This window comes from Tachyglossus aculeatus, chromosome 16, assembly GCF_015852505.1.
Source record: "Tachyglossus aculeatus isolate mTacAcu1 chromosome 16, mTacAcu1.pri, whole genome shotgun sequence".
Lineage (NCBI taxonomy): Eukaryota > Metazoa > Chordata > Mammalia > Monotremata > Tachyglossidae > Tachyglossus > Tachyglossus aculeatus.
The window spans coordinates 7,860,844-7,888,518 of record NC_052081.1 but is presented as its reverse complement, the minus strand read 5'-3'; the positions used below and the strand labels follow the sequence as shown (position 1 = coordinate 7,888,518).

At 43.9% G+C, this 27,675-nt stretch overlaps 1 protein-coding gene across 6 annotated transcripts in view; it reads left to right on the top strand.

Moving 5' to 3' along the window:
- Positions 1-27,300, top strand: part of RC3H1 (ring finger and CCCH-type domains 1) — a 40,252-nt gene extending 12,952 nt beyond the window's left edge. The window contains exons 4-19 of one of the 6 annotated variants that reach the window (XM_038757995.1): positions 1,061-1,236; positions 2,545-2,745; positions 4,004-4,130; positions 4,784-4,902; positions 7,743-7,855; positions 9,301-9,582; positions 10,290-10,507; positions 11,236-11,612; positions 11,911-12,075; positions 12,898-13,050; positions 14,201-14,414; positions 14,957-15,047; positions 15,172-15,304; positions 17,114-17,293; positions 18,339-18,454; positions 19,091-27,300. In XM_038757995.1, the coding sequence (XP_038613923.1) occupies positions 1,061-1,236; positions 2,545-2,745; positions 4,004-4,130; positions 4,784-4,902; positions 7,743-7,855; positions 9,301-9,582; positions 10,290-10,507; positions 11,236-11,612; positions 11,911-12,075; positions 12,898-13,050; positions 14,201-14,414; positions 14,957-15,047; positions 15,172-15,304; positions 17,114-17,293; positions 18,339-18,454; positions 19,091-19,244 (2,819 nt within the window). In that variant the 3' untranslated portion in view covers positions 19,245-27,300. Of the gene's footprint in view, positions 1-1,060; positions 1,237-2,544; positions 2,746-3,997; positions 4,131-4,783; positions 4,903-7,742; positions 7,856-9,300; positions 9,583-10,289; positions 10,508-11,235; positions 11,613-11,910; positions 12,076-12,897; positions 13,051-14,200; positions 14,415-14,956; positions 15,048-15,171; positions 15,305-17,113; positions 17,294-18,338; positions 18,455-19,090 lie in introns of all 6 variants that reach the window. The other 5 variants (XM_038757997.1, XM_038757996.1, XM_038757994.1 and 2 more) reach the window with 5 other exon arrangements.
- Positions 27,301-27,675: the final 375 nt, after the last annotated feature.

Sequence of the window (27,675 nt, the reverse complement as noted above, 5' to 3'; positions counted from 1 at the left end):
TCCGCCCAGATCTAATCTCCATGTCTCTAAAAATCACCCAGATATTGCCTCACAAAGTGGGCTCTCGGGTGGAGCTGAGATTATCGATCAATGCATTGTATTTATTGAGCATTTACTATGTGCCGAGCACCGTAGTAAGTCCAGAATTAGCAGACACATTCCCTGCCCACAAGTTTACAGTCTAAAGAGGGAGACAGGCATTAATATAAATGAGTAATTTACAATATATAATGTAAAGATGTAAACATAAATGCAGTGGGGTTGAGGGAGGGGCAAATATCAAATGCCCAAATGCCAGGGCAAGTGGATTAGACTTGAATGGAGAAGAGAAGGCCCACCTGGACCATAAAACAGTGCTCAGACTTTGCAAGTAATGACAACATTTAGCTTCGCCGCAATTCAGAGCTTGAAGATAAATCTGTAACATTTTTCTTCAAAAAGATCATTTAATGCTGCCTTTCTTTTAGCCTTTTCTTCCTTCATATTATAATTTCATTAAAATGAATGAAAAAGGTGAAATGGTTTTCATTAATGTACTATTAGTGTGATTTCATTTAATTATAAATTCCTTGAGGCCAGGGACCACCTATTGTACTCCTTCTGTTTTTTATATCTTGGGAGGAAAGGATATATTGGAACTGGAAGAGTGTAAGCTCTTTGTGGCTGGGAATGTCATTATTTTAGCCTCTATTTCACAAATTCCTAATAAACCACACCAAGTGGGCACTCAATAGATACTATTACTACTACTGTTTGAATGTGACATGCATTACTGGACCATTAGAGGGAAAATTAGGACTGTTGAGGGAAAAGTTAATGATATTAGATGAAACATTTAATGCCGGGAGGTTGGGCCATATTTCTTACCCAGGAACAGCATTATTTACAATTCATCTGTGGCGTTTGGATGACTACAACGCCAAGAGAAAATGAAAGAGGCTTGGCAGCTGTGCCCATACCCAACTCCTAACCTGAATAGGCACAGGTTCACTCACCCTGTAGGTTTCAAGGCACTTGCCTCAACTTGCCCCACAATAAAATTTCTCATTTGCCTTCCCAGCAATGCAGGAGGAAGCGCTGAAGCTGGTCTTGCTGGCCTTAGAAGACGGATCGGCTTTGTCCCGGAAAGTCTTGGTTCTCTTTGTGGTGCAAAGGTTGGAGCCACGATTTCCTCAAGCCTCAAAAACCAGCATTGGGCACGTTGTCCAGCTCCTTTATAGAGCCTCCTGCTTCAAGGTATGATCTGTCTTACATTTAGAATCCAGCATGCAGGAAACATGCCAGAAACATACCACTTCCCACTAGAGAGTGTTTAAGATTCAGTTTAGCTAGAGCAGCTTAAATATTTTCCCAAAGGGATTGACTTCTTTTTAAAGGAATATAAAAATAAAACTTACATTTTTTCCCCCTTCCCTTCTGGTTTTAAGCCTTCAATAAGAACTTTTAAAGATGAAGCAAACATGAGACAGGGTTCTCTTGTCTATGAAACATCAAAACAATTGTTCCAAGATTTGTTTGGATTAAGTAATGCTGGGAATTCCTGCTTTGCCTTTTGAACTGTCAGTCATGGGGGTTAACTCAGATCCAGTTTTGTTTCAAAGTGGGGTTTGGTTTTACCTACTCTTGTTTTAGTGAGCCTCTTTTGGCTCCTGGCCAAGGAGCATTCTCAGCCTTAGAATCTTAGACCGAGACGTGAGGGGAGCGAAACTCTGTAGGGGAGGCTAATGGAGTATTGGCCAAGGCACCCAAATTGTACTCTTGTGTTTTGTTTGTTTGTTTTTTTTGTAACTTAAGAGCTTACTATGTTCCAGGCACGGTACTAAGCACTAGGGTAGATGCAAGGTTGGACACAGCCCATGTCCCACATGGGGCTCACATTCTCAATCCCCTTTTCCCAGATGAGGTAACTGAGGCACAGAGACATGAATCGACTTTTTTATGGCATTTGTTAAGTGCTTACTATGTGCTAAGCACTGTTCTAAGCGCTGGAGGAGGATACAAGGTGATCACGTCCCACGTGGGGCTCACAGTCTTAATCCCCATTTTACAGATGAGCTAACTGAGGCTTGGAGAAGTTAAGTGACGTGCCCAAGGTCACACAGCAGAGAAGTGGTGGAGCCGGGATTAGAACCCAGGTCCATGCTCTTATCAGCCAGGCATGCTGCTTTTGAAAAATTCACGTAGGTCTGCCATGTTTGGTTCAGTTTTAGCTTTCTGGGCTTGATCCTTATAATCATTAAATAACATTGACCAACACAAAGGCATTAACGTTTCATTCTCAGATGGTTTCACTTTGTGGACTATCTGAGACTTTGGCAACTGTAAACAGATGGATTTCCCGAGGGTAGAAAAACATGTTAACAGTTTAAATCCTTAGGGGTAGTGGTCGTAACTAGACATGGTATTATCCCAACTTGTACTTCCCAAGCTCTTAGTACAGTGCTCTGCACTTTAAGCGCTCAATAAATACGACTGAATGAATGAATGAATTCCTTTAGTTTCTAGGTGCTCCATGGAAATAAGACTCTATTTCTCCTTTAACAGGTAACAAAACGTGACGAAGACTCCTCCTTGATGCAGTTGAAGGAGGAGTTTCGGACTTACGAAGCTTTGAGACGAGAACATGACTCGCAGATAGTGCAGATTGCCATGGAGGCAGGCTTACGCATTGCACCAGACCAGTGGTCCTCTCTTCTTTATGGAGACCAGTCACACAAATCTCACATGCAGTCCATTATTGACAAGGTAAAGCCTCTCTTTGTTCCTTGATCTCTGATTCACCTTTAAATGTCCGAAAAATAATGGGTGGAGGAGGGGACCAAAACGATGGAGTCAGTTTGGTTATGGTCTCCTTTTTCTTATACTCCATGCCCCTTCGCTTTTGTCTTCCACCCCTTCTCTTTGCCTTTCTTCTTGCTTTTACCACGTATTCTCTTTTGTTTTCAGTCTTTGCCTTAAACTTGGCCTTCCTTCCTATTCCCCTTTCAAGTGGCAGGAAAGCCTGGTGCAGCGGCATCTCCTAAGGCCTGGCTGAGCTGAATGCATTCAGGAATCTGGGCAGCTATTGATTGCAGATAGGAGTCAAGTTATCACTTCTCCAGATTGACAGATTTTTTGGCATACCTCCTACCAGCTCCCAGTTCTCGAATCATTACAAGAAGTGACTTGTGGGCCATAGGGAATGAGAGATTGATTGTTCCGCATCATGTGGAGGCGAAATAACTATCAAAAAGTTTCTTTCAGTCAAGGAGGTTTTCTGTTGATTTGCTCACCTCTTTGGGAAGCAGCATTAATGATTAAGAAGTAGGTTGTAAAATTCTGGAGGCGAAAAACCCCATTAGCAGAGTAATTTGCCAATATATAAATGAGTCATCCAAACATGTGGAATTAAAGAGTCTGAAGCTAGTTTTCTGTGGAGTTTTCTCTACTTCGTATTGTCTCCATTTTCTTAATCAGGGATTCCATTCTCACTGCAGGGAGATTCCTGACTTGTTCTTGGTTGATTTGGAAGGCTTTGGGATATAATCAATCAATGATATTAATTAAGTGCAGAACACTGCACTAAGCGTTCGGAGGAGTACAGTGCGAGGAGTACAGTGCAACAAGAATCCCCTCCCATGCCCACAAGGAGCTTATAGTGTAGAGAGAGCGAGATTGACGGTAATATAAATAAATCACTGATATGGTAACTAGAACTAGTAGGAAGCCATAGTTTTTGTGTGTCTGATCTTTTTGCTTCATAATCTGAAGTTAGATGGCCTGTTCTTTTATCAAGGAGTTGACTCTTCTGTGGCTTGGCCCAATTGTTTTATTCTGCAGGACAGGTTCCATATTGCTTAGAAGGGGGGCTAAAGTAGGTCAAATTACATTAATCTCCCTATCTGTAAGTTTGAGTGTGACTGCCTGAAAAGGTGAAAATGTGCCGAACTAGCTGAGCCTTCGAAGATGGGAAAGGTTGCCTGGCCTTTGAAGAAGTTAATTATTATCTTTTTTTAAGTTGCAGACCCCAGCCTCATTCGCACAGAGTGTTCAGGAACTAACAATTGCTCTGCAAAGGACAGGAGACCCAGCCAACCTGAACCGCCTGCGACCCCACCTGGAGTTGCTAGCAAATATTGACCCTAGTCCAGGTAAACTCAAGCAGATTCAGTACAATGCATGTAGTGATTGATTTAAATATATTAGAATCCCTCTGGGAGATTGAAATATATGTGTTCAGTCAGAAGAAGCCCCGAAGAACAGAACATAGAATTTGAGCATTTTGTGGAAAGTTTAGATTTGGAAATCTCAAAGGAGTTGGAAATTTAACTGGGATAAGCTAAGAAGAATGCCAACAGTCTCTAGGCACAAGTACATATCGATTGAGTACGAACCATATCACTGCACTGTATTCTCTGGCAATAACCATCGTTTAACTCAGGTGACTTAAAGAATATTTTTGCAGCCATGAAGTTCCTTTGCTTGTTAGTAGAACTTACGTGTTTTTTTTTTTTTAAAAAAAACCCCACTCTTTCATCTTGGATTTGAATTCTTCAGGCATTTGATATTCATCCCACTCTAAGACCCTCAGAACTTATATATATATATGTGTATATATATATAAGAGATATATATATATATGATATAATTTGTTTTAATGCCTATACCCCTGTTCTAGACTGTGGCGAGAAACATATCTGTCAACTCTGTTGTATTCTCCCAAGCTCTTTGTACAGTGCTCTGCAACAGTGAGTGTTCAGTGAATACCGTTGATTAATTTGATTGATCCATTCATTCTCTGCAGATGCTCCACCTCCGACATGGGAACAACTCGAAAATGGACTAGTTGCTGTGCGCACAGTGGTCCACGGGCTGGTAGATTACATCCAGAACCACAGCAAAAAAGGAACAGACCAGCAGCAGGTAAGAAGATGCCCAAAAAAGGTGGGAAAAGTCTTTAATTTCTAGTCTTGTAAGCTCGTTGTGGGCAGGGAGTGTGTCTTCTAATTCCATTGTACTCTACCAAGTGCTTTGTACAGTGCTTGGCACATAGTAAGCGCTCAATAAATACAGTTGATTGATGCCATTTTCGCCCTTTCCCCATCACTGAAAAGAAGGCCATATGGTACATTATGTAGTAGTGACGTGGATTTTGAGTTGCCTGCCACCTGTTACCCCAGAGATCGTAGCATTTGACAAATAGTGATAGCTCTACTTCTACTTTTTAATCCAGTTCAAACTGGGTAAATTACTTTTATTGGCTGTTGCTACTATTAGTAATAATAGTTGTGGTTCAGTGATGAGTTGGCATAGCACTAATGCTGGGGACTTGTTCATAACCTTATTTGGAAGTAGTCTCGAGGCAAGTTTTAAAATAAATCCCAGGGCAAAGAATCTTATCATTCATTCATTCATTCAGTCGTATTTATTGAGCACTTACTGTGTGCAGAGCACTGTACTAAGCGCTTGGGAAGTACAAGTTGGCAACATATAGAGACAGTCCCTACCCAACAGCAGGCTCACAGTCTTGAAGGGGGAGACAGACAACGAAACAAAACAATTAACAAAATAAAATAAGTAGAATAAATATGTACAAATAAAATAGAGTAATAAATACGTACAAACATATACGCATATATACAGGTGCTGTGGGGAGGGAAAGGAGGTAAGGCAGGGGGGATGGGGGGAGGGGGAGAGGAAGGAAGGGGCTCCATCTGGGAAGGCCTCCTGGAGGAGGTGAGCTCTCAGGGAGAGAGCTAGCTTGGCGGATGGGCAGAGGGAGGGCATTCCAGGCCAGGGGGATGACGTGGGCCGGGGGTCAATGGCAGGACAGGCGAGAACGAGGCACAGTGAGGAGATTAGTGGCAGAGGAGCGAAGGGTGCGGGCTGGGCTGGAGAAGGAGAGAAGGGGGGTGAGGTAGGATGGGGTGAGGTGATGGACAGCCTTGAAGCCAAGGGTGAGGAGTTTTTGCCTGATGCGTAGGTTGATTGGTAGCCACTGGAGATTTTTGAGGAGGGAGGTAACATGCCCAGAGCTTTTCTGCACAAAGGTGATCCGGGCAGCACGTGAAGTATGGATTGAAGTGGGGAGAGACAGGAGGGTGGGAGATCAGAGAGGAGGCTGATGCAGTAATCCAGTCGGGTTAGGATGAGAGATTGAACGAGCAGGGTAGCAGTTTGGATGGAGAAGAAAGGGCGGATCTTGGCAATGTTGCGGAGGTGAGACCGGCAGGTTTTGGTGACGAATTGGATGTGAGGGGTGAACGAGAGAGTGGAGTCGAGGACGACACCAAGGTTGCGGGCTTGTGAGACGGGAAGGATGGTAGTGCCGTCAACAGTGATGGGAAAGTCAGTGAGAGGGCAGGGTTTGGGAGGGAAGACAAGGAGTTCAGTCTTGGACATGTTGAGTTTTAGGTGGCGGGCAGACATCCAGATGGAGATGTCCTGAAGGCAGGAGGAGATGCGAGCCTGGAGGGAGGGAGAGAGAGCAGGGGCAGAGATGTAGATTTGGGTGTCATCAGCGTAGAGATGATAGTCGAAGCCGTGGGAGCGAATGAGTTCACCAAGGGAGTGAGTGTAGATAGAGAACAGAAGGGGACCAAGAACTGACCCTTGAGGAACCCCTACAGTAAGGGGATGGGAGGGGGAGGAGGAGCCGCAAAAGAGACTGAGAATGAACGGCCGGAGAGATAAGAGGAGAACCAGAAGAGGACAGAGTCTGTGAAGCCAAGGTTGGATATCGACTCCCCCCAAATATTCATCAGTGGCAGTAGGCATTATTAGCCTACCTTTGTAGAGAATTGGGACCATGGAGAGAGATGTCACGAAGCAGTGGATAGAGCATGGGCCTGGGATTCACAGGACCTGGGTTTTCTAATCCTGGCTGTGCCCTTTGTCTGTTGTGTGACCCTGGGCAGGTGACTTAACATCTCTGTGCCTGTTATCTCATTTGCAAAATGCAATTTAAGACTGTAAGCCCCGTGTGGGACACGAACTGTGTCCAACCTGATTATCTTGTATCTACCCCAGCGCTTAGTACAGTGCCTGGCACATAGTAAGTGCTTAGCAAATTCCATTTAAAGAAAATTGAAATAATTCTTCAGTTTTTCATTAAACTCTTACTTGCCTATATTTTGGTTTCTTTTAGAAACAGTGTAATTTTTTTTTGGATTCATCGTGGGTAAGCTAATTTGTATGGTTGCCTTTAATAAACATGGAATTCCCAAGTGCTTTTCATAATCCAGGCACATACATATTACCATTTGAAGATACTTTAGGTCAGACAGGGATTAAGTAGGCTTTGACTAAAAATTCATAGCTTCCTGTGAACATGAACATTCTTTCCCCCTGCTATGACAAAATTGAGAAACTACTGGGCGAAATCTTGGTTGTGAGATCGCGTTATGGAGGAGAGTGAAAGGGAAGATTCCTTTAGCATACGGGCCCTGAGATCAGAACTAGTAGGGCTTTAAAGAACTAAACAGGCAAGATCCCATTTTTTAGGAGGGGTCCTGTATTGGACCAGGTAAGTGAGAAACATAAGTTATTGTCTCTGTGTGGTCAGGAGAGCAACAGCTGGTTATATCCTCTTTTCCCCGACCAAGGCAAAGCGACCTTCCGTTGTTTTCTGGGATCAATGCAACCACCCTGGATCAGTCTAGGCGCCCAGCGCTCCCTGAATGTTCAGAGATCCAAAAAGGTGATCTCACCCAGAGCTGTAAGATCTTTGGTCTAACGTGTTTTCTCCTTTTATTGCTCCTTAGCCTCCTCAGCACAGCAAGTATAAAACGTACATGTGCCGAGACATGAAGCAAAGAGGCGGGTGCCCCCGTGGGGCCAGCTGCACGTTTGCACACTCACAGGAGGAATTGGAAAAGTAAGTTTCCCTCTTGTGGTGGAAGTTACTGCATGTTGCATGTTTCGATATCCTGGCCCACTGGCTCCAGATAATATTCACCTTTTAAGGACAGACTTGGTTTCTTGGGTTTCCCCTCAACCACCCCCGCCTCTTATTGGTCCTGGGAGAGCCACATAATAGTGTACATTTAAGCTGAAAAATTAGTGGGTTTGAGAGCCAGAAGAGCAAGGGGCTCATTAGCGGGGATTTGGTTTCGGTAGTGTAACACACTAATAGTAATAACTAGTGCCAAAGCCCAGCCCTGGGGATCCTGAATGACTCTTAAAAATCAGTAGGGCAATGCAAAAGGAGCTGCTTAAGTTCCGATCATTTACAAGTGTGTTCCTGCTTGCAAAACGTATTTTTTTTTTGCATTCGCTTCCAGCGCTTAGAACAGTGCTCTGCACATAGTAAGCGCTTAATAAATGCCATTTTTTAAAAAAGAAATTATTACTGAGCAATAAAAGAAACGTTTGGGTGGGAGTGGTAGGGTTTTCTTTTAATGGTACTTTTTAAACGCTTACTGTGTGCTAGGCACTGTAGTAAGCACCAGGGTTAGATACAAGATAACTGGGTCAACACAGTCTCTGCTCAGGAGTCTAAATAGGAGGGAGGAGGATTTAATCCCCATTTTGCGGACGAGGTAACTGAAGAACAGAGCAATTGCCCAAGGTCAGCCAGCAGACAAAATGAGAAGCTGGGATTAGAACCCAGATCCTCTGACACCCAGGCCTGTACTCTTTCCATTAGGCTACATTTCTTCACTAGGTATACTGTATACTTGGCAGTATTCCTTGTATGCAGTATTTTTAGCGATCTAAAGGCCTAACATTTGCCAAGATCCCTTACTTTCATGAGTACAAGGAGGAAAAAATTGGAACTTCTGAAATCTGGTCCTCTGCTTCCTGCTATGCTCTGGCGAGCTGCACTTTTTCCTCTTTTACACATCAAGTAAGAGTTTGTTCTTATGATAATGTAGTCCCTGTCTTATTGTATTTCCAGCAATTGTGGTAACTAGGTACCTTTGCTGATTGTCCTTAGGTTTGAGCTTTGTTAAGGTTCTATATAGCAGAAGGTGTTTAATTAGGAACTGCCTCTTGGAAACCGTATTTCCCTGCAACCCCCCACAGCCTCTCTGCTTGCTCAGGCTTTCTAACAGCATGTAGCCATGGTGCTGAGAGGTTACTTTGAAAAGCAACTGTTTTATTTTTGTCTTTTCCTTTTCGGCCTTTGGAACAAGTCAAGGAGGGTAGAGTTGATAATAAGCCCATATGTAAATTCCCTTTGGATGTGACCCTGCTTATCTTGTATGTCTAGTCCAATGTCTAGTAACAGTGCTTGCAATATATAACCACTGTATGTCTGAAGAACTTTTCCTTGGTTTCTGAGGGGTTTTTTGTGTGTGCAATTTTGTTTTTCTCAAGATTCCGTAAAATGAACAAACGCCTCGTTCCACGGAGACCGCTGAGTGCCTCCTTGGGCCAGCTGAACGAGGTAGGACTGCCTTCTCCAGCTATCCTTTCGGACGAAGGGGCAGTGGACATGCCCAGCAGAAAGCCCTCCGCCCTGCCGAATGGGATTGTCTCAGCAGGGAGTACCGTGACACAGCTGATCCCCCGAGGGACTGACGCCAGCTATGACTCGGGTCTGAAGCCGGGGAAGATGGATCACCTGAGTAGCAGTGCTCCTGGATCCCCTCCTGACCTGTATGCATCTTCCTATTATTTGACCTGGTACTAGAGGAAAAACAAGCAATAATAAATGTGTTTTAGGAATAAACCTCCCCCCACCCCTCCCCCCTTTTTTTTTAACTTCCACCTCTGAGTTCCTACTCCCTTCTGCGTCACCATAATTTGTTCTCTTTATTCTCCCCCCAAGTCCCACAGCACTATGTATGTATCCGTAATTTATTTTATATTAATGACCGTCTCCTCCTCTAGACGGTAAGCTTGATGTGGGCGGGGAATGTGTCTACCAATTCTGTTATGTTGTTAAATTGTACTCACCCAAGCAGTAGTGCTCTGCACACAGTAAGTGCTCAATGTATGCCACTTATTGATTGATATGAACTAGTGATTTAAAAGTGACACAGGGGTAATGAAGTATTAAATTTTTCTCCATTCAAGCAGTGAATGGCATTTGTTGAGCACTTGCTGTGTGCAGAGCACTGTACTAAACACTTGGAAGGGTACAGTACAGCAGAGTTAGTTGACACGTTCCCTGCCCGCAGCGAGCTTACAGTCTAGCCTGTCTTCATTGATAGGGAGACTGAGAGTTACCGTGAGCTAATTCCTCTAGTTGGGAAAACTCTGTTTTGCTTGACCGTATTTCGTCGACTCACGCTGAAACTGTTTGGAGTGGAGCTGCCTCAGAGAATCTAACCTGCCACATTTCTTGCTTCCTTTCCGCTTAGGCTGGAGTCTGTTCCCAAGAGTTCTATTTCTGCGTTACCCGTGAACCCCCTCCCGGTGCCCCCCCGAGGACCGGCAGACCTGCCTCCCATGCCGGTCACCAAACCACTCCAGATGGTGCCCCGCGGGTCCCAGTTGTACCCAGCCCAGCAGGCAGACGTGTTCTATCAGGATCCCAGAGGGGCAGCTCCACCCTTTGATCCAGCCCCTTACCCTCAAGGTAGGAACCGGACTGGGCCGGGGCCACACGGCTTGCCGAAAACCAGCATACTTCGTAGAACTGGCTTTTGTCACCATCTCACTGCTGTTCTTGAGGAATAAGGCGACAGTAGAGCCATGAATTAGTTGGCCCCAGATCATTCAGTGAGCAGGTGAACACAACACATTTCTCTTCCCCTTCTGTATCAGTTGATTCCTTAATGGCTTTGGGGGAAGTTAGTGCTTACCTAGGGCCCTACTCTCCTTGGCCAGCTTTCAAATTTTGGAGGGTTGCAGAAACGGGTCTTTAGGCAGGGAACGGGCGGCAGGGGGGCCCCTGTTTTCAAAGTTATTTTTAACCAGTGGTGACCTCGCTACTCCTTCCACGGTCACAAGATTAGCATTGTCGGGCTACATTTCTGCTTCTCAGAAGGTGACTCAATAGTTGCATTTTACCCTTTATGCTTTTGTTTGGATTACATATTCCTTTCTGCTGTCCATTGTAAGAGAAACCCAGCTCCCTTTTGTTGAAGCCTAAAGAGGCTCTAGAGCAATGCCCTTTAAGTAGTCTATTTGGTCTCACATGTTCAGAGACTGTATAGTAGTAAGGAAAGCGAGCGATTTTGAGGAAACAGTTTATTTACTCTGTCACCCCGTAAGTAAGGGTCGTAGATGGCAACATCAGGAAAAGGAGTGACTTGCAGTGAGAATTACATGGAGTGACGTGTTCCCTTTATCCCACGTGTCCAGGTGTATACTATACCGCAACCCCACCGTGCGTGTCCCGCTTCGTGCGACCTCCACCATCCGCCCCCGAGCCAGGACCTCCGTATCTGGATCACTACCCACCCTACCTCCAGGATCGTGCGGTCAGCTCCCAGTACGGCACCCAGCCGCAACAGTACTCGCCCATATACCCGCCACACTACGATGGCCGCCGCGTGTACCCGGGTCAGCCGTACCCTGCTCAGCGAGAAGAAATCTTCCGAGAGAGCCCTGGTCCCATTGAGATCCCGCCAGTGGCCGTGTCACCCTACGTACCCGAAACCAGAGAGAGATACCAGCAACTGGAGGGTTACTATCAAGTGGGTCCCCATCCAAATCAGATCAGATCATCGTATCTCAGAGTATGTGTGCATTGTTCTTATTTTTCGTACAGCTCTTGTTTTACATCCTGCCAGAGAGATTCTCTGTTGACCCGGTGAAGCTGCCAGTTGAATTTGGAAATACAATCTCCATTACTCTTTTTATGCCAATGCTCTTTTGTGTTAGGTGTCTTTCTACCTGTTCCTAATACCGGGGGTATATGCTTTTTTTAATCCTTTGCAGAGGTTTCTCAGTTATTTAAAGCATTTGACTCACTTTTGAAACAGAAAAATCACGTTCTTATTTCGAGGTTAAGTAATTTTGTTCCTCAAATTTTAGGAACCTTATGGCCGACTGCCACCTCCCCCGCAGGCTCATCCTAGCCTCGATGAACTACACCGCCGGCGGAAGGAAATCATGGCCCAACTAGAGGAGAGAAAGGTCATCTCCCCACCTCCTTTTGCACCATCCCCAACGCTGCCTCATCCCTTCCATCCAGAGGAAGTAAGCAAATGGAGAGAGACGCAGAGAGAGAGAGAGAGAGAGAGAGTGTGTGTGTGTGTGTGTGTGTGTGTGTGTGTTCGCACGCGCAAGCGCCAAAGACTGTAAAGATGTCTCAAAGGAGTAGGCCATTTGATTGTGACCATTTGATTGTCTTTGGTGCCATTTTGACAAGAGCGCTGTTAGTGGAGTGATAAAAGCTAAAGCCAGATGAGATGCTCCCTTGGAGGAGTTTACAAATGTCCTCCAGTATTCCTGCTGGGAAATGTAAGTGCATTTACTTTTCCTGGCCAAGGAAGGTGTCTGAAGAGTAAAGATCTGACCTTACAGCATGCTGAGGAAATGTTTAAGGCTTGATGCGCAGATATAAGGTTTCCACAGTAAACCTTATTAGTTTCCATATTCTGAAAATGGCATTGCCGCGTCCTTATTCTGCTCTCTAGTTGCAAAATGATTAGTTCTTTTCAAGCCCTAGATGTGGTTTCTTACTTGCCCTTTTTTCTCTTCTTTCACTGATAAGAGATGTGATCGCTAGACTCGATTGGACTTTACCTCTTCTAGGAAGCCTAGAATGGGACTGGTGATGTATCCCTACCAAGTGTCCTGTCATATAATCAGATGGTCCCATGTCTTGTCGGGAATTGAACAACAAATATTTAGAGTCCATAAGGACACTTCTGTCGTTCATAAGCTGGCTGTTCTATGACACATTTAGTCCAAAGGGCTCCCAGCCCCTTACTTCAAGCATGCTGTTAGAAGATTCAGAAAAACTCCTCCTTGCCCTGCTACTGGTAGAACTGAGTTCCTCTGTTTTTCCATCCCTAGTATTTGGATGAAGATTTGAAGGTAGCTGGGAAATACAAAGGCAACGATTACAGCCAGTACTCCCCCTGGTCCTGTGACACCATCGGCTCCTACATTGGAACCAAAGATGCAAAACCCAAAGACGTGGTGGCAGCAGGGAGCGTGGAGATGACGGTACGTGAAGCTGCAGTACCACAAACAGAGCAAATCAAAGTAGGTCAGCTGTTTGTGTCTGCCAGATAGGTTTTAGATGGGCTCATCTGCCACGAGTCGCTGCTTCTACTGAAGGGTATTCTTTTTAACCTCGCAGCAGGGGTGATCCTGTGTTCAAAGTGGCAGATTGAATTCTGAGCTTTCCCATTCACTCTTAATTGAAAGTGTCAAGTCTTTTATTTTTTTTCCAGATGTAAACTCATTCATTCAGTCAGCCGTATTTATTGAGCACCTACTGTGTGAAAAGCACTGTACTAAGCGCTTGGGAGAGTAAACACTTCTGGCTCTCATCAAATCCAGGCAAAGATAAGAATGTGAACCCATTTGTGAAGCTAGAAAATTCCCAATGCTTCAGAATCAAATTCTGCTTCTACCTTTGTACCTTTTTTTCTTACTCCAGATGATTAAGTCCCTGGCCTTTTAAAAACTGTTTTCTGTTAAAGATGTAGTAGATCCAGGTAATTGGTGAGGTCAGTGTTGTTGGGATATTATTCATTGTCATGGTCACCTCTCTTTGTGCAGAACGCTGTACCGGGTTCTGAGAGAGTTAGAAAGGAGACAAAAAAGGGGATTGCATTTCATAGCTATCGATACTGACTTACCATTGGCCAGGGGGCATTCCTGAAGTAAGAGACACAAAAATTAACAAAAGAGCAATTTTCTTACATTTGGAGTGAAAATTGTACTCCAAGGCAAGTAAAATAGCAATAATGCTATTGTAATGATTTGTAGTTTTTGTTAAGCGATTACTATGTGCCAAGCATTACAAGCTCTACATACTTCAGTGTCACTAACACACGGGAAACAGCAGCTTGTTACTGTGCTCTGCGCACCCTAAGCGCACAATAAATACCATTGACTGATTGTACAAGATTGTTGTTGGAGTAACAGGTTATAACTTGGTTGAATTTGCTGTCCTTTCTAAAAACCAAAGAACATTTATATATTAAAAGGGAAAAGCCCATTTGGTATGATGCCCTCACTTTGTATATTCAGTGCTCCTGAGCATTGCCTCATCTGTAGCCTTATTTCAGAACCAAGCAGATGACAATGGCCGGATATAATATGTTCTTTGAATTTACTAAATGTTACGGATTTCCCATTCTCCCAGAATGCAGACAGTAAAGGAATGAGAGACCAGCGGTTGGATCTACAGAGAAGGTCAGCGGAAACGAGCGACGACGACCTCATTCCATTTGGAGACCGGCCTACGGTGTCGCGGTTTGGAGCCATCTCTCGCACTTCCAAAGCGATGTACCAGAGTTCGGGGCCCATGCAGGCGATGGCAGCCCAGGGAGCTTCCACCAAATCAATTAATATTTCAGGTGCGTATAAGTTTGTGTTCAGGTGAAGGCAAGGGAGCTCAAATGCTATATGTGGGTTGGAAGTTAGGGTATTTCCTTTTTCTCTCGTGTTGCCTGAAGTCTCCCGTCCAGAGTGACGGATGAGGCTCGGTCCCGATGCTTGAAGGCTGAGAGCTCGTGCGGTCGAATCGCATGTAGTGCTTGTGGCTTGTGCAGTACCACTTGCTGTCTTGTCCCTGCAGTTACGAGCCTTGCTGGGACATTCAGCGCCACAGAAGAGTGGATGGGCAGGGATGCAGCCCGTTGCGGTCATGTGTGTCCCGTCTTCACCCACGCTAGCCCTACAGATAGAACTGGGGCTAGAAGTCACGTCTCCCAATTCTCAGAGCAATTCTCTTTACTCCAGACCAACAGCAGAGCTCTTCCCTAATATTAAAGTGTTCCTCAATAGCTTCTTATAGCTAACTTGGTTTTGGATTACGGAACTCGTGCTACAATCAGAAATAACTCTTAAGAAGCCTGAAGAATGTATTGATATATTGCCCGTGATCATTCCCTTACAGATTACAGTCCCTATGGAAATCATGGTGGTTGGGGAGGCTCTCCATACTCACCTCACCAAAACATACCTTCTCAGGGGCACTTCAGTGAGAGGTAATAGCAGTTTTTTTTTCCCCCTTCTTCCCACACTGGCTCATGTTCTCTTCAGCTCATCCTGCTGATCTAGTTACAGAAAAGTCTCACGTGTTTGTTTTTCACTCTTTGCTCGTGCCCAAAGGGAAAGGTTATCCATGTCAGACGTGGCAAGTCATGGGAAGCCCTTGCCCTCCGCGGAGAGGGAGCAACTTCGACTGGAACTGCAGCAACTAAACCACCAAATTAACCAGCAGACCCACCTACGAGGACTGGAGGTACCGTTCCGGAAAATTTTAAACTGTTTAGGTTTGAGGGCCTCCCAGTGTCTGGGGATCAGACTTTGAGGCCATGAGCGGTCTGTAGTCTGGTGGCAGTACTTTCCATTGTTAGCACCCAATCATTTTTAAAAATATTTCCAAAAGCCCGAAACAGTTTTTTTCTCTCACTACTTTACCTTATGGGAGAAAAGCACTCAGATTCAATCATTCGCTTGTATTTATTGAGCGCTTACTGTGTGCAGAGCACCGTACTGAGTATCACACTGAACAGACACACTTTCTGCCCGCAACAGGGACTGTGTTCCTCCTGATGGTGATGAAATAGTTAATTTAAAGATAGGCTCCCCAGGGGTGATTTGCATTCTTTCTCTCTAGTGACCATAGGTCTACATCTTGTGCTCTTTCTGAAAAAGTTAAGTTCATCTGGACATAAACCCTAAATTATCCATTTTAAATTCTTTCCCACACCTCTACAAAGTAATCATCAGAGGCAAAGGTGCCAACTCCTTGGGAGCGATGGTGCCCACAGCTATTATGTAGTAATAGTATTTATTAAATGCTTACAGTGTGCAGAGCACTGTGCAATATACTGTTCAGAGTCCTGCCGCATTCACAGTATAAGGGAACTCTCTGAGCTGAACCCCCAGCCTCACTTATCCCAAGCTTTTGATGCAACCTGAGAAATAGGGGCTTAAGAGACCTAAATTAGTGGATTTCTGGCCTGTGAGCTCTTTGAAGCCTGTCCTCCTCTAACCCCCCACTCCTCCCTAAAATTCCTGGCTTGTTTTGTCCCTCACACTCACTATGAAAAGTTGGCCCCTGTGATCAAAGGCAAGCATTAAAAAAATTGCATTACAATGGACTGTCCTCTTCAAGCTGGTAAAAGGAATAATGGAGAGTGAGCATAACTTAACTACTTATGTGGTACTGTTCCTCCTCGGGAATGGGATAGAAGCCCTTGCTGGGCTGAAAGCTGAGGCCGCTCTTGTGTTCTTTCAGTGATTATCCCTTTCTGGGAAAGGCGACTGCCCTAGACACCATAGTGTATTGTGTTCCTTCCTAAACCTTTTGTCATGTGTGATGGTGCATTGACAGGAACTAATCTTGATTTAGCCTTTCTCAGGAGGAATTGTAGGTGATTGTTTTTCGGAGCTCATGTTTTGCTCACGCTGTTGTGCTCTGGCTCAGGAATTAGAGGTGTTTTTGGGGTTGTTTTTCTTTGGTCATAGTCTTATTTTGCATGCCTGCCTTTGCTGGTGCCTTAATGTGGGAGTGTTGGATGGCTTCCCAAACCTCTACTCGCCGCCTCCTGTCCCTCAGATACTGTCGTCATTGATCGTGCTTGTTTGAATTGAGGCCTTCAGTCCCGCGAATCTATTCAATAGGTTTTGCATCCAAGGAACAATTGATACAATTTTGTAACCTGTCCTGCTCTAAATTGAAAATCAAAAGCGAGGGTGACTAAAACCTCTGCGGGGGCGGAAAATCGTGGCCCGGCTCAAACCACGACCCGGCCCGACCCGTCCTCACTTCTGGGGGCCCGAATCGCTCGGCTGCGGTAGAGTGGGGATGGATGGGGATTTGCATGCCCGAGGGGCCACGGACCAAGTCTACAAGCCTTCATTTTATATTTGCAAACAGCCCAGAATAAGTAAAAAAAAGCAGTGCCTTACCATTTTGGATGGAAACACATTGAAAGTCCCGACCTTTAAAAGGGGGCAATACTCCTAAATTATGGCCTGGTCACTTTCTGCGCATGGTGTGTCGTGTGCTGAGTTGTGTATGTGCTTGGCTTTATGCACTTAGGCTGTTAGTAACAGGCTGCTGTTGCAGAGGGAGGTGACCACCTTGGCAGGCCAACCCCAGCCTCAGCCCCCACCACCACCACCCCCAAAATGGCCAGGAATGATCTCAAGTGAGCAGCTGAGCTTGGAGCTACACCAGGTGGAGAAGGAAATCGGAAAGAGAACCCGAGAACTGAGCATGGTGAGTGCTTTGGGTCGGGGCAGAGAAGGGAGGTGAAGCGAAGAGCTCCTGTGTTACTTACACATCCGAAAACTTGGCAGTCACTTGGGGTACTCCTTACTGCAAGGCACTCTTATGGATGCCTACTCTTAGCATCACCTTTAGCTACCTAAAAGCGACCCATCGCCCTGGCGGCTGTTTCCAGTCAAGTGAGCTCTTGGTGTGGCTGGTTCTGTGTTGTATCTCTGCCCTTTGCATCAGTCAGGGCTTCCAAGGAAGGGGTATCATGGATACCCTGAAATAGTCCACTTGGATTTTTTTTTTTTAATTTTTTTTTTAATTGTTTTGTAGGGGGTAAATCTTGGGCTTTCAGATTGGGAAGATGTTGGTGTTAGTGGTTGCTGAGCCATTCTATAGAAGATTTATGCCAAGTGGCTAGCCAATATTCCTTTGCCTTAAAAACCATCATCGACCTACCTAGAAATCTAAAATGGCTGAAACCTTCCTACAAAATAACCAGTGGCGTTTGTCCTGTTGTACTGATGTGCTTAGGCTTTGCTTCATGTTGCATGGACCATTCCTTCCTTTTAGGAAATTTGGAGTCTTAAGAGGATGGATAGAATCCAGTCTGCCTGATTATTACAGTGTGTGGGTGTTTTTTAAAATCATATATTCCGTGAGCTTTCCTTGTACAGTTCTATGTTCACAACTCTCTTCTCTGCTCCCACCAAGTCTAGTTATAGAAACCTGAGTGTACTTCAGTTTACTCTCTGTGAGTTGTCATATAGAGAAGCAGTGCGGCTCAGTGGAAAGAGCACGGGCTTTGGAGTCAGAGGTCATGGGTTCAAATCCTGGCTCCGCCAATTGTCAGCTGTATGACTTTGGGCAAGTCACTTCACTTCTCTGTGCCTCAGTTACCTCATCTGTCAAATGGGGATTAAGATTGTGAGCTCCACGTGGGACAACCTGATCACCTTGTATCCCCCCAGCGCTTAGAATAGTGCTTTGCACATAGTAAGCGCTTAACAAATACCATCATTATTATATATTTTCTCCTCTTTCAAAGGAGAACCAATCTTCTCTGGACATGAAAAGCAAACTGGGTACCAGTAAGCAAGCAGAAAATGGACAACCAGAACCACAAAACAAGATTGCTGCTGAGGACCTTGCACTGACATTCAGGTAAAGAAATGGCAGGTTCCCTCGGTCTTTTGACCTCTCCAGGTAGAGCAGGGCAGACGGTCAGCACGGTCTTCCAACGGAAGCGATTGAAAACGTCTCTCTTCCAGCTATTGCTCTTGCTTACCTCGAATATGTAGAACCATCCAAAAGAGAAGTGTGTTGCATAAGTCTGTACTCGTGCATGCCTTCCATTGAAATGGCAGAGCAAATCTGTGAGTAATTTGGCCGATCATCCCAAACAAAAGAGGTAGTTTCTCCCTCTCTCTCTCTCTTTCTCTCTGTTTATCTCTCTCTCCTTTCCCCACCCTTAATTTAGATGCCTTAAATGGATCAGGTTTGAGAGTTCATAGATTCAGGACCTCCAAGCCAGAGAGGCCAACAAGGACCCTGATCTTTAGCCTGCTGCCGCTGTGGAACAATGAAACCCGAGGCTTGGATGATGCCAGTCTAGCCCTCTCAGGAACTGAGAGTCAGCTTAAATTTTTTTTGATACATGCGCTCACCTGACAGTGTGAGCCATCCTCTGTCAATCACTAGAGTTTAGAACATTCCAATGTAGACGACCTTGCTGATTTCCCACTGACCTTTTTTTTCTCTTGCTTGCTTCCCTTCTTCCCTTTAAATCTCTTCACTCAGCAGCGATGTGCCGAATGGATCAGCTTTGACACAAGAGAGTATCAACCTCTTATCCAACAAGACCGCCTCTCTGAACCTGTCTGAGGACCCTGAGGGAGGAGGAGATAACAATGACTCCCAGAGAGCAGGCGTCACACCCACCTCTGCTCCCTAGATGAGGCCACAGCTGCTTTCTTCCTCTCCTCACACACGGCCCCCTGCACCCCCCACCCCCATTCTGCGCGAGGGGCAGAGGGATAGGAAAGGAGTGTGTTAGAGCTCCCATGCCTTTGCTCTGAGGGTAATCAGAGAAACCCAGGAACAGCAGCAGGTCCAGAGGCAATGTGCACAAACACCACTACTAAAAACAAACCCTGCACATAGTTCACATTAATGCGTTTTTTAATTAAAAAAAAATGAAAATTAGCAGTATCTGCAAGCAATTCAGATTAAATTTGTTTTTGTTCTGTGAATGAACTTTATTTTAATAACTTTGGACGCCTTGGATCCAGGGCTTAAAAAAAAGAAGATATTATATATATACTCTGTTTGATTAATTGTATGATCTTAATGAGGTAGGTTTTTCTTTTATTTTGGTATTATTACATACCCAGTGTATAATTCCTTACCCCTAACCTGTCTTTTTTGACCCCCCTTTTCCCACCTCCCCACCCCCTGGGGGGAAAAAAAAGAAACCCAGACAAAAAAGCACCTGGCCTACCCTTGTGAATTTTAAGGTGTTCATGTGAGAGAGAGGGAGTTGGGGTAGTTAAAGACTGTCAGAAAATGCGCAACAAACTCTTTTTCCACAACTATTTCATGGAGCCTATAAATTCCTTTTCTTTCCCCAGAACACCTGGGCAGCAGTCCCTGCTTTGTGTTTCATGACCAACCTCAGTTTTTTGGGAGTTATTTTAGTGTTTGGGTCTGTGTGCTTCTTCCCCCCGCATGTCATTTTAACACCCACCTGCTACCAGTACTCAGTTGTACCACTACCATGTTTCCCCCTCCTTAAGTAATCACGAAGCTTGTTTCAGTGTGCTGACGAAGGGTCTGGGTAAAAATGGTGGTCACGGTGGCAGTGAACTGGAGCTGGTTCTTAAGGAAAGATGCCTGGCCCAGTTACTCTTCCACTAGCCAACGTGAAATATCCGATGCCTGCACTGAACTGGCAGCAGGAAATTTCAAGCTCCCCCAATGCCCTTTGAACCCACACAGTCAAAATCCCAATGTGCTAAAAAAACAAGAAACTCCCCCAGTTTAGCTCCGTCACTTCATGGGAGCTTTAAATGGGCTGCTGGAGGTCAGGTTTTATGGCATCTGAGAGTAAAAAATTGAATAGAATATCATCCCTCAAATGCAAGAAACTTTTAGGTTCTTTGGAGAATTAAAGAAAAAAAACGTGAACAGTCTGGTTCTTGCAAAAAAAATCTGTGTTTGGCTAGTCAGATGTCTCCTTTGGAAGTCTTCAGCAAAAGAAGGTAGTCCCTTCCCTCTTCATCAGTTTTCCTTAACCTGACTTAAACTGACCAATTTTGAAAGAAATGAAGGTTGCCTTCACAGGGGATTGAAACTTGTCTCTCTACTATCCGGAGAATATTTGGTCATTGTCTCATTCATTCTGACCCATTATGCCCTTGCAGAGCTCCTCCAGAACGTCTGTTGGGACTGACTCGATTGTAGCCTTCTTCAGTCCTCCTCCCTCCCTACCTCTCACCCTTTCTCGGCCTGATTGTCTCGTTTTCCTTTCTGGATTAGACTACTAAATCAGAAAGCACTGGTTATGTAATAAGTTATTGTATTGCTTTGGTGGGGTAAAAGCAAGAGTTGATGTTTTTCTTGTTTAGTGTTTTGTTGTTGTTTTTTTCTTAACCCTTAACTCTCGCTGAGGTCCTAGCAACCTTGGGCTAAGCTTTGCATCCATCATACTGTTAATTGAAACAAAAGTCGGGGGGGAGGAGAGTGATAACAGTCCTGTCGTTGCCTACCAGTAGGAGAGTCCAATCAGAACACTCTTTTGAGTAGCGATTATTTAATTTGCCCAGTCAAGGCACCGCGTTTATATACTATTTCACATTGAATTTGATTATGCCCTACAGACCTGGCTGGTCAAGGATTTGATATACACATATTGGCTTGGGATTCGAGCTTTTTTTATTTAAATAAAAATTTATATATATTATATATATATATACAGATATACATAGTTATATCTGTATATATATTGGGTATGTTTTAAGGATTTTTTCGCATGAGCGCAGCTGTTGCAGTCAAATGTCTGATTGGGAGGTCGAAGCACTGAATGAAGATGAGGCATTGTTTTCAGCTGATGTCCACATTTTCTTTGCTCGCTCACTTGCAAATTTTGTTTTAAGCTGTGTTGAACTTTTGACTTCAAGCAAGTCAGACCCCGTAATCTCAACTCTCTTTGACTCCTAATGCTTTCTTTCTGGGGGAGAAGCAGAGAAGGGCCATGGCGTTTTCATCTCCCCACTAGATTCCTTTGGCTTTTATAGTTCTTGTCTCTGCACTTAATTTTCTTGCCTGTGAGGAAATAATGTACAAGACTGTAAATCTTGATCCTGAGATGATTTGGACAGACCCCTTTTCTCCTTGAGGGCTTGTCAGGTAGTTCCTTAATTTGGAAGGCGAGTCGTCAACCGACCCGAGGTACGTCCCGGAGAGGAAGGTAGCTGGGCTGGGCAGTGATGGGGAAGACCGAAATCCACACTGGGGCCTCCAGCACTGATTCCCATCGCAGGTGCAGCTCCCACCAGTTTGTTTTTCCTCCCACAACGTTTTATTCTCCTACTGTTGTTACTTGCTACCAGAGGAGCCATTTCTAGATTTTACTGTATAGCCACTTTATGTAGCTAAGCACAGGAAATGCCATTGTTGTGACTTGATTTCAGAACATTTTTTTTTTTTTTTAAATAACACTTTGGAAATAGGTGTCACTCCAGTAAAGTTAAGGCCTCTAATTCCACTCGCCAATCCTATCCTCACCACCAGAAAATGCCAAGTAAGGAACCTAGTTTCCAGGGAGCCTCATGGCCCCCTTGTGCCTCCAGAGTTTTTCCAGTCAAAGCACACCTCCGTCTACCTCACCCAACTGGGAGTTTGGACCCTGACAGTCAAAGCTGATTTCCTCGTGTGCTTACTGGCAGGTTTAGAGCTAGAAAAGAAGCCCCAATTCTTGTTTTTTTTTTTTTTTCTGGTCTCTGGGCTGTACTTTGTGCACAGCTTGTCCTTGTTATGATTAGCCTGCCCAGGTGAATGTCCTCTTTGGAAATACCTAGCTTGGCTCTTGAGCTAGTTTTTGTTAATATCTGCAAAAGGCATTGATTTTTGGCTTTCTTGTTTGGTTTGGTTTTAAACTTTTGGCTGCCCTTTCCCCATTCCTTTGGAGAAAGTTGAGAAATGAAGCCGGTCAGGTAGCAATTGTTGTTTTCAGCCTTTCTGGAGTTTGTGGAAATGACTCTATAGTCTCTTCCCTTGTGTGAGTGTGTTTATGTGTGTGTTTGTGAAGAAATCTATAAACAACTCCACCTCCTATTGTAAGAAACTGCTGATTTACACTGAGTATCTTGGTGCCTTTAATGATCCTTCAAGTTTTGCAATTTGCTACGTTCTTTCAGATGATGGAAATTGAACTCCCTCTTTGCCATAGTGCTAAAACCACCTTTGCATCTGTAGGCAAGGAAGAGTGTGGCGTGGACCATCAATGGTATCTGAGGAGAGTCAAGTTAAAGGCAGAACCTTAGGTGTCTTAGGAACCTTTAGAAAGTACCGCAGTAAGAGCCCTAAAACACGGTGAAGATGAGAGCAAACATCATTGCTCCAAATCAGCCCTTATTCAGCCAGCAAAGTAGGAACTCAACTTTGGCAGGGCCCGGGTGAGCAAAAGCAAACCTTAAAGTGTCTTCTAAGAAGGTCTCTGGGGAAGGTAACTGTAGATCATATGGTATGCTTTGGGAGTCCAATTTTCTGTTCTTTTCGGATCCACAGGTTATTTTGCCTCTAAATTTTGTCCAAAGGGCCGTGCAATATTGTAGGGCTCAGATGTTGGAGGCTTCTTTCCCTGCATCCTTCTTGAGTAAAACACAGGATTCTGCAAAAGCTCTACCACAGTTAGCAGGACATGCGTCTGGTACCAGCCATACGTAAAACCAGAATGTAGGGCAAATCAGCCCGACCCTGGTTTCTTGTACATAATGCCACTCCCTTCCGCTCCCCATAACCCCCTCACTCCTGTTCACTTTTTTTTTCCACTAAAAACGGACTATCTTTTGGCCACTCATTTGCTGCTCTCTAATTAGCCTCATCCCCCTTCAAAATAGGAATTATCTAGACTGAAAAGCCCTTCAGATTGGCAGCACTGTTCTCTCAAACTTGAATTCAGCAGTGTGGATTCTTCAGGCCCCTAACCCATTATACTGGTTTCCTGGGCTCCACCCACCCACCACCCTCCCCAGTCGTGCGACAGTGAAAGTTTGCTGCCTCAAAACAGAGCATTCAAGTGAATTCGCTTAGCCAATAACTTCTGTGAAGTTGCCTTTTCTAATGGTGTTATTACTCAGTGATGCACAAATGTGGTGTTTCCCTACTGGTAGGCAAACAAGGGTCTGATTAAGAGCGATAGCCTGCCGTGTTGTGTTGAATTGTGTTTTTTAAAGGGGAGCCAAAGACTTGTGCTTTATTCTGTTTTGGCAAGGGGGAATGTAGCAGCCTTTTTGATTTTTAAAATCTGAAAAGTGTTTTGGAGATGACTGCGCTGTGAGGGTAGATGTGTCTTGAAGTTAACGGTTTGGCTTATATGGCCTTATACCTGTTGACATCGTCAAAAGAGACTTCATTTTCTCCAAGAGTGGATTTCAGCTCTTTTAAAATAGTGTTGTTTGCATAACCATTTATTTTTGGATCTAGTTTTCAAACACAATTTTTACATGCGTTTCTATCCTCGCAGCCCACGCAAACTTACGTGCAAAAGAGAGAAACAGCTCTCACCAGTCAAGTTGTTGACTGCTGAAATGAATAACTGATTACAAGCTGAATTGTGAGACAGCTAGTGAGTGAAGGGAGTGAACATGTTGGTGCACATTTCTGGGTTCAGATATTGGAAGTCAGTCCTCTAGGAAGAGTGAGTGGAGTAGGGCTCTTTCTAAATTGACTTTCACTAAAGGGAACACAGTCAGCAGTGCCCAGGTAATGATGGGTGGCACTTCTAGATTTTGACATGCAACATAATGAAGCCACAAGGGTTTGCTAAATTCTTGCTTTCTCTGTGCTTGTTCATTTGAAATAGTGTGAAGTTAGATTAAAACGCCCATTCATATATGTTTAGAAATTCCTCCACAAAACAGTATTCAAAGTAATGGCTAATGTCAGTAATGTAAACACCAAATAGCCATGGTGGCCTCTGGAGATAGTTTGTTCCCTTTCTGACATCCCCAATCCAGTTTCCTTTCTCCAGGAAGGGGAAAAAAAACAAAAATAACCCTTGAGGATTTAGTGTTAAATGTTTATAGGGGTTTATTTTTTCTTATTAGAAAAATGCATAGATTTAAAAAATTGCAAGCTCAGCTTTGCCAACTGGGATGCAAACGGATCATCTTCCAATAGATATGACTTTCTCTCTTAAGCATAAGAGAAAAGAAATGTTGAGATGGTACTGTAGAATATAAAAAACAAGCAAAAATTGAAGAGCTGAGATTAAGCCAGAAAATTTCTGGTGTCATAAATTTATCTTGACTTCTCTGTCTTGCTGCGAATCTGTTTGCACTCCTTCCTTCCTTCCTTCCCTGCTAGCAGCTAAAATGGACTCTCAAGATGGATGTTGAAGTCCATGGTACTGTTTCCACTTCAGAGGACAAGGTTGTAAAATATCTGTGAAGGTGGATTTCTTTTAGTATTAAGGTAAACAAATCAAGAATTTTTGAGCCACCTGGTGAAGCTATTATACAGAGGAGTGATGCTTATAACAAAGAATTAGGCTGTCTTGATCTTTTGATTTCAAGATATTGTTTCTTTTGATTGTGAAAAAGAAAATAGCTTGTCTAGTGGTTTTTGTCATCAGGATCTGACTGAATTGCCAAGGTAAATTTTTGTTCATGCTCCACTTCTAAGCTCCAGAGAGTGGGGAAATAAATTGTTAAAAATCCATGTTTTTCATGAACGAGGAACATATTTTCTAAACTGCAGTGAGCAAAATGTTTTTTGATAAACTTGATTCCTCCCATCCTCCGACTCCCCACACACCGAGATGTGCAGTTTACTGGGATTTTTTTTTTCCGTTTGAGGAAATTCTTGTCTGCCGGTAAAAATTTGAGCCACAACAACTAAACAGTGAGTTTCATGAGAGTAAAACGTGAGTTGGGAAACAGTAATTTTTTATTTTGACCAAAGACAGAAAGTTGTAGCCCAAGGGAGAGGAGGATACATTGGTAAACCTCAAAAAGCGAAAAGTACCAGGGGACTGGGAAGAAATGTGCATCTAAGTAAAGATAAAACAGAAGTTAGGGTATTTGGGATTTATTGGATGAAATATTTACATGCTCCTTTGTGGCTGCTTTTTCTATCCTCAGCAGACAAAACTCACAAGTCTTTGGATTCCAGACCATCCACTTAGAGCCGTCCTACAACTGGAAACTGTAGAATACGGCCTTTCAGGTTGCACTGAGAGGGCAGAGGGAGGGAGGAAATCAACTTCAGAGGAGGGTGCAGGTGCCTTCCTTGCATTTAATTCAGGGTTTTCCATGTCAGCCCCCATTTTCTTGGCTCAGAGTCTCCAGACCAACCTACTTGAAGGCTACTTTTACTGCACTGTTGCCCACATTTTTTGTCATTTCTTTCCTTCCCTGAAAACTGGAACTTGAGTTAGCGTGAATTATTTCCCTCCATTTTATTCACTGGTCCTAGTTTCATAATACGTTCTGGAAAGAGTCTATGAAAGATTCATGTGATCCAGTCCCTCTAAAAGCAACGTAACATTTTCCAGTTGTGGAGGTTTCTCTTTAGGTGTGTGTGAGGGTTTGTAAGAGTGTATGTGTGTGTGTGGTTTTCCCCTTTTTCCCCCCCCTCCTCCTCCCCTCTCTCCTTTATCCCTCCAATGATGGTCATTTGGTCTTTAGGCTCATACCAGTCTCCCCGAGACATTCTGCAGTCATTATCACCTTTTTGGGTGGATTTTACTTTTATTTTATTTTTGGGTTTGTGTGGGTTTTTTTTATTAACTTTTTAACATTGGTGCATATATGCTTGGGATAGAGCTCGTGTAATTTACCAATCGTATTGATTGTATGTGATTGTGCCCTGCAGAGGTATATTTAACAAAACAAAGAAATAAACTAGAATTATAAGGAGACCATGAGATTTGAGTCAAGTTATGTGTGACTTCGTGAAATCACTTAGGTTTTTGGATAAGTGAGACGTCATATCCACTCTTAAAAATCATTGCTGGGTTTTTTTCCGAAGTCTTCCCATCTTTTCTTTTTCCTATGCCTTAATCCCGCCTTTCCTCTTCCTACCTCCACCCATCTCTAACAAAAAAAAAATAAGATCTTCAGCCTTAATAAAGGAGATTCTCAAGTTACTGAATTTTATGGATGTTTATTATACCTCTCAAAAAGTTATCAACATACAAAAAGTGGAAGGAAAACAACTAAAATGTGAGGAAGGAATTTCCCAGGCAGTAAGCACTTCTTTTGGCCCTTTGGCTTTGGGGCAAGCTGGAACATCAGGTACAGAATGCCTCATCTCCTTCGGGGAAAAAAATTCCGTTTGAAACATCCCGTTTTAATTGTTAATATTATGAAGTTTTAAAAGAGCCATCAACACATGAAGTGCCGGGGAAGAGATGAGGAAGGTTGTAGCTGCAAGGGGCAGCAGCAACTCTGGGTCTAAAAAAGTAAATGTTCCATTTGTGGATTTTTGAGAGGTATAGAACCAACTTTTTCAGTTTTGTATTAAAAAAAAAAATCGGTGTGCATGGTGATTATATAGAAGATGCCACATGTGTTAAAATGCTTTTCTTCCCTCCCTTCCATTTGAAACTGACTCAGCCTCATGTCGCTCCTGCATAGTGTTTAAGGCTCTTATGAGTTGCAGATAACAGGATTTACTTTAACAAGTGGAAGGAGGTGATATACCTGTTGGTTTGTAAATATACGGAAGTGTCTACAAGGTCTTATCTGCTTTCTGTCAGCATTTATATTAAATGATAAATTAATGAAGATGAAAGGTCTGGTGTCTTTTGTTGGTAATTGTCTCTGTGTCTGTGATCTCCTTGGACCCCCAGTGTGCATTTTTTCTCCTCAGAGAGGAAGTCATCTATTTAAATCAGTGGTAATTTATTTTACCTGTACATATCTATTCTATTTATTTTATTTTGTTAATATATTTGGTTTTGTTCTCTGTCTCCCCCCTCTAGACTGTGAGCCCACTGTTGGGTAGGGACCGTCTCTATGTGTTGCCAACTTGGACTTCCCAAGCGCTTAGTACAGAGCTCTGCACACAGTAAGCGCTCAATAAATGATTGATTGATTGATTGGTATTGATTGAGCGCTTACTGTGTGCAGAGCACTGTACTAAGCACATGGGGGAATACA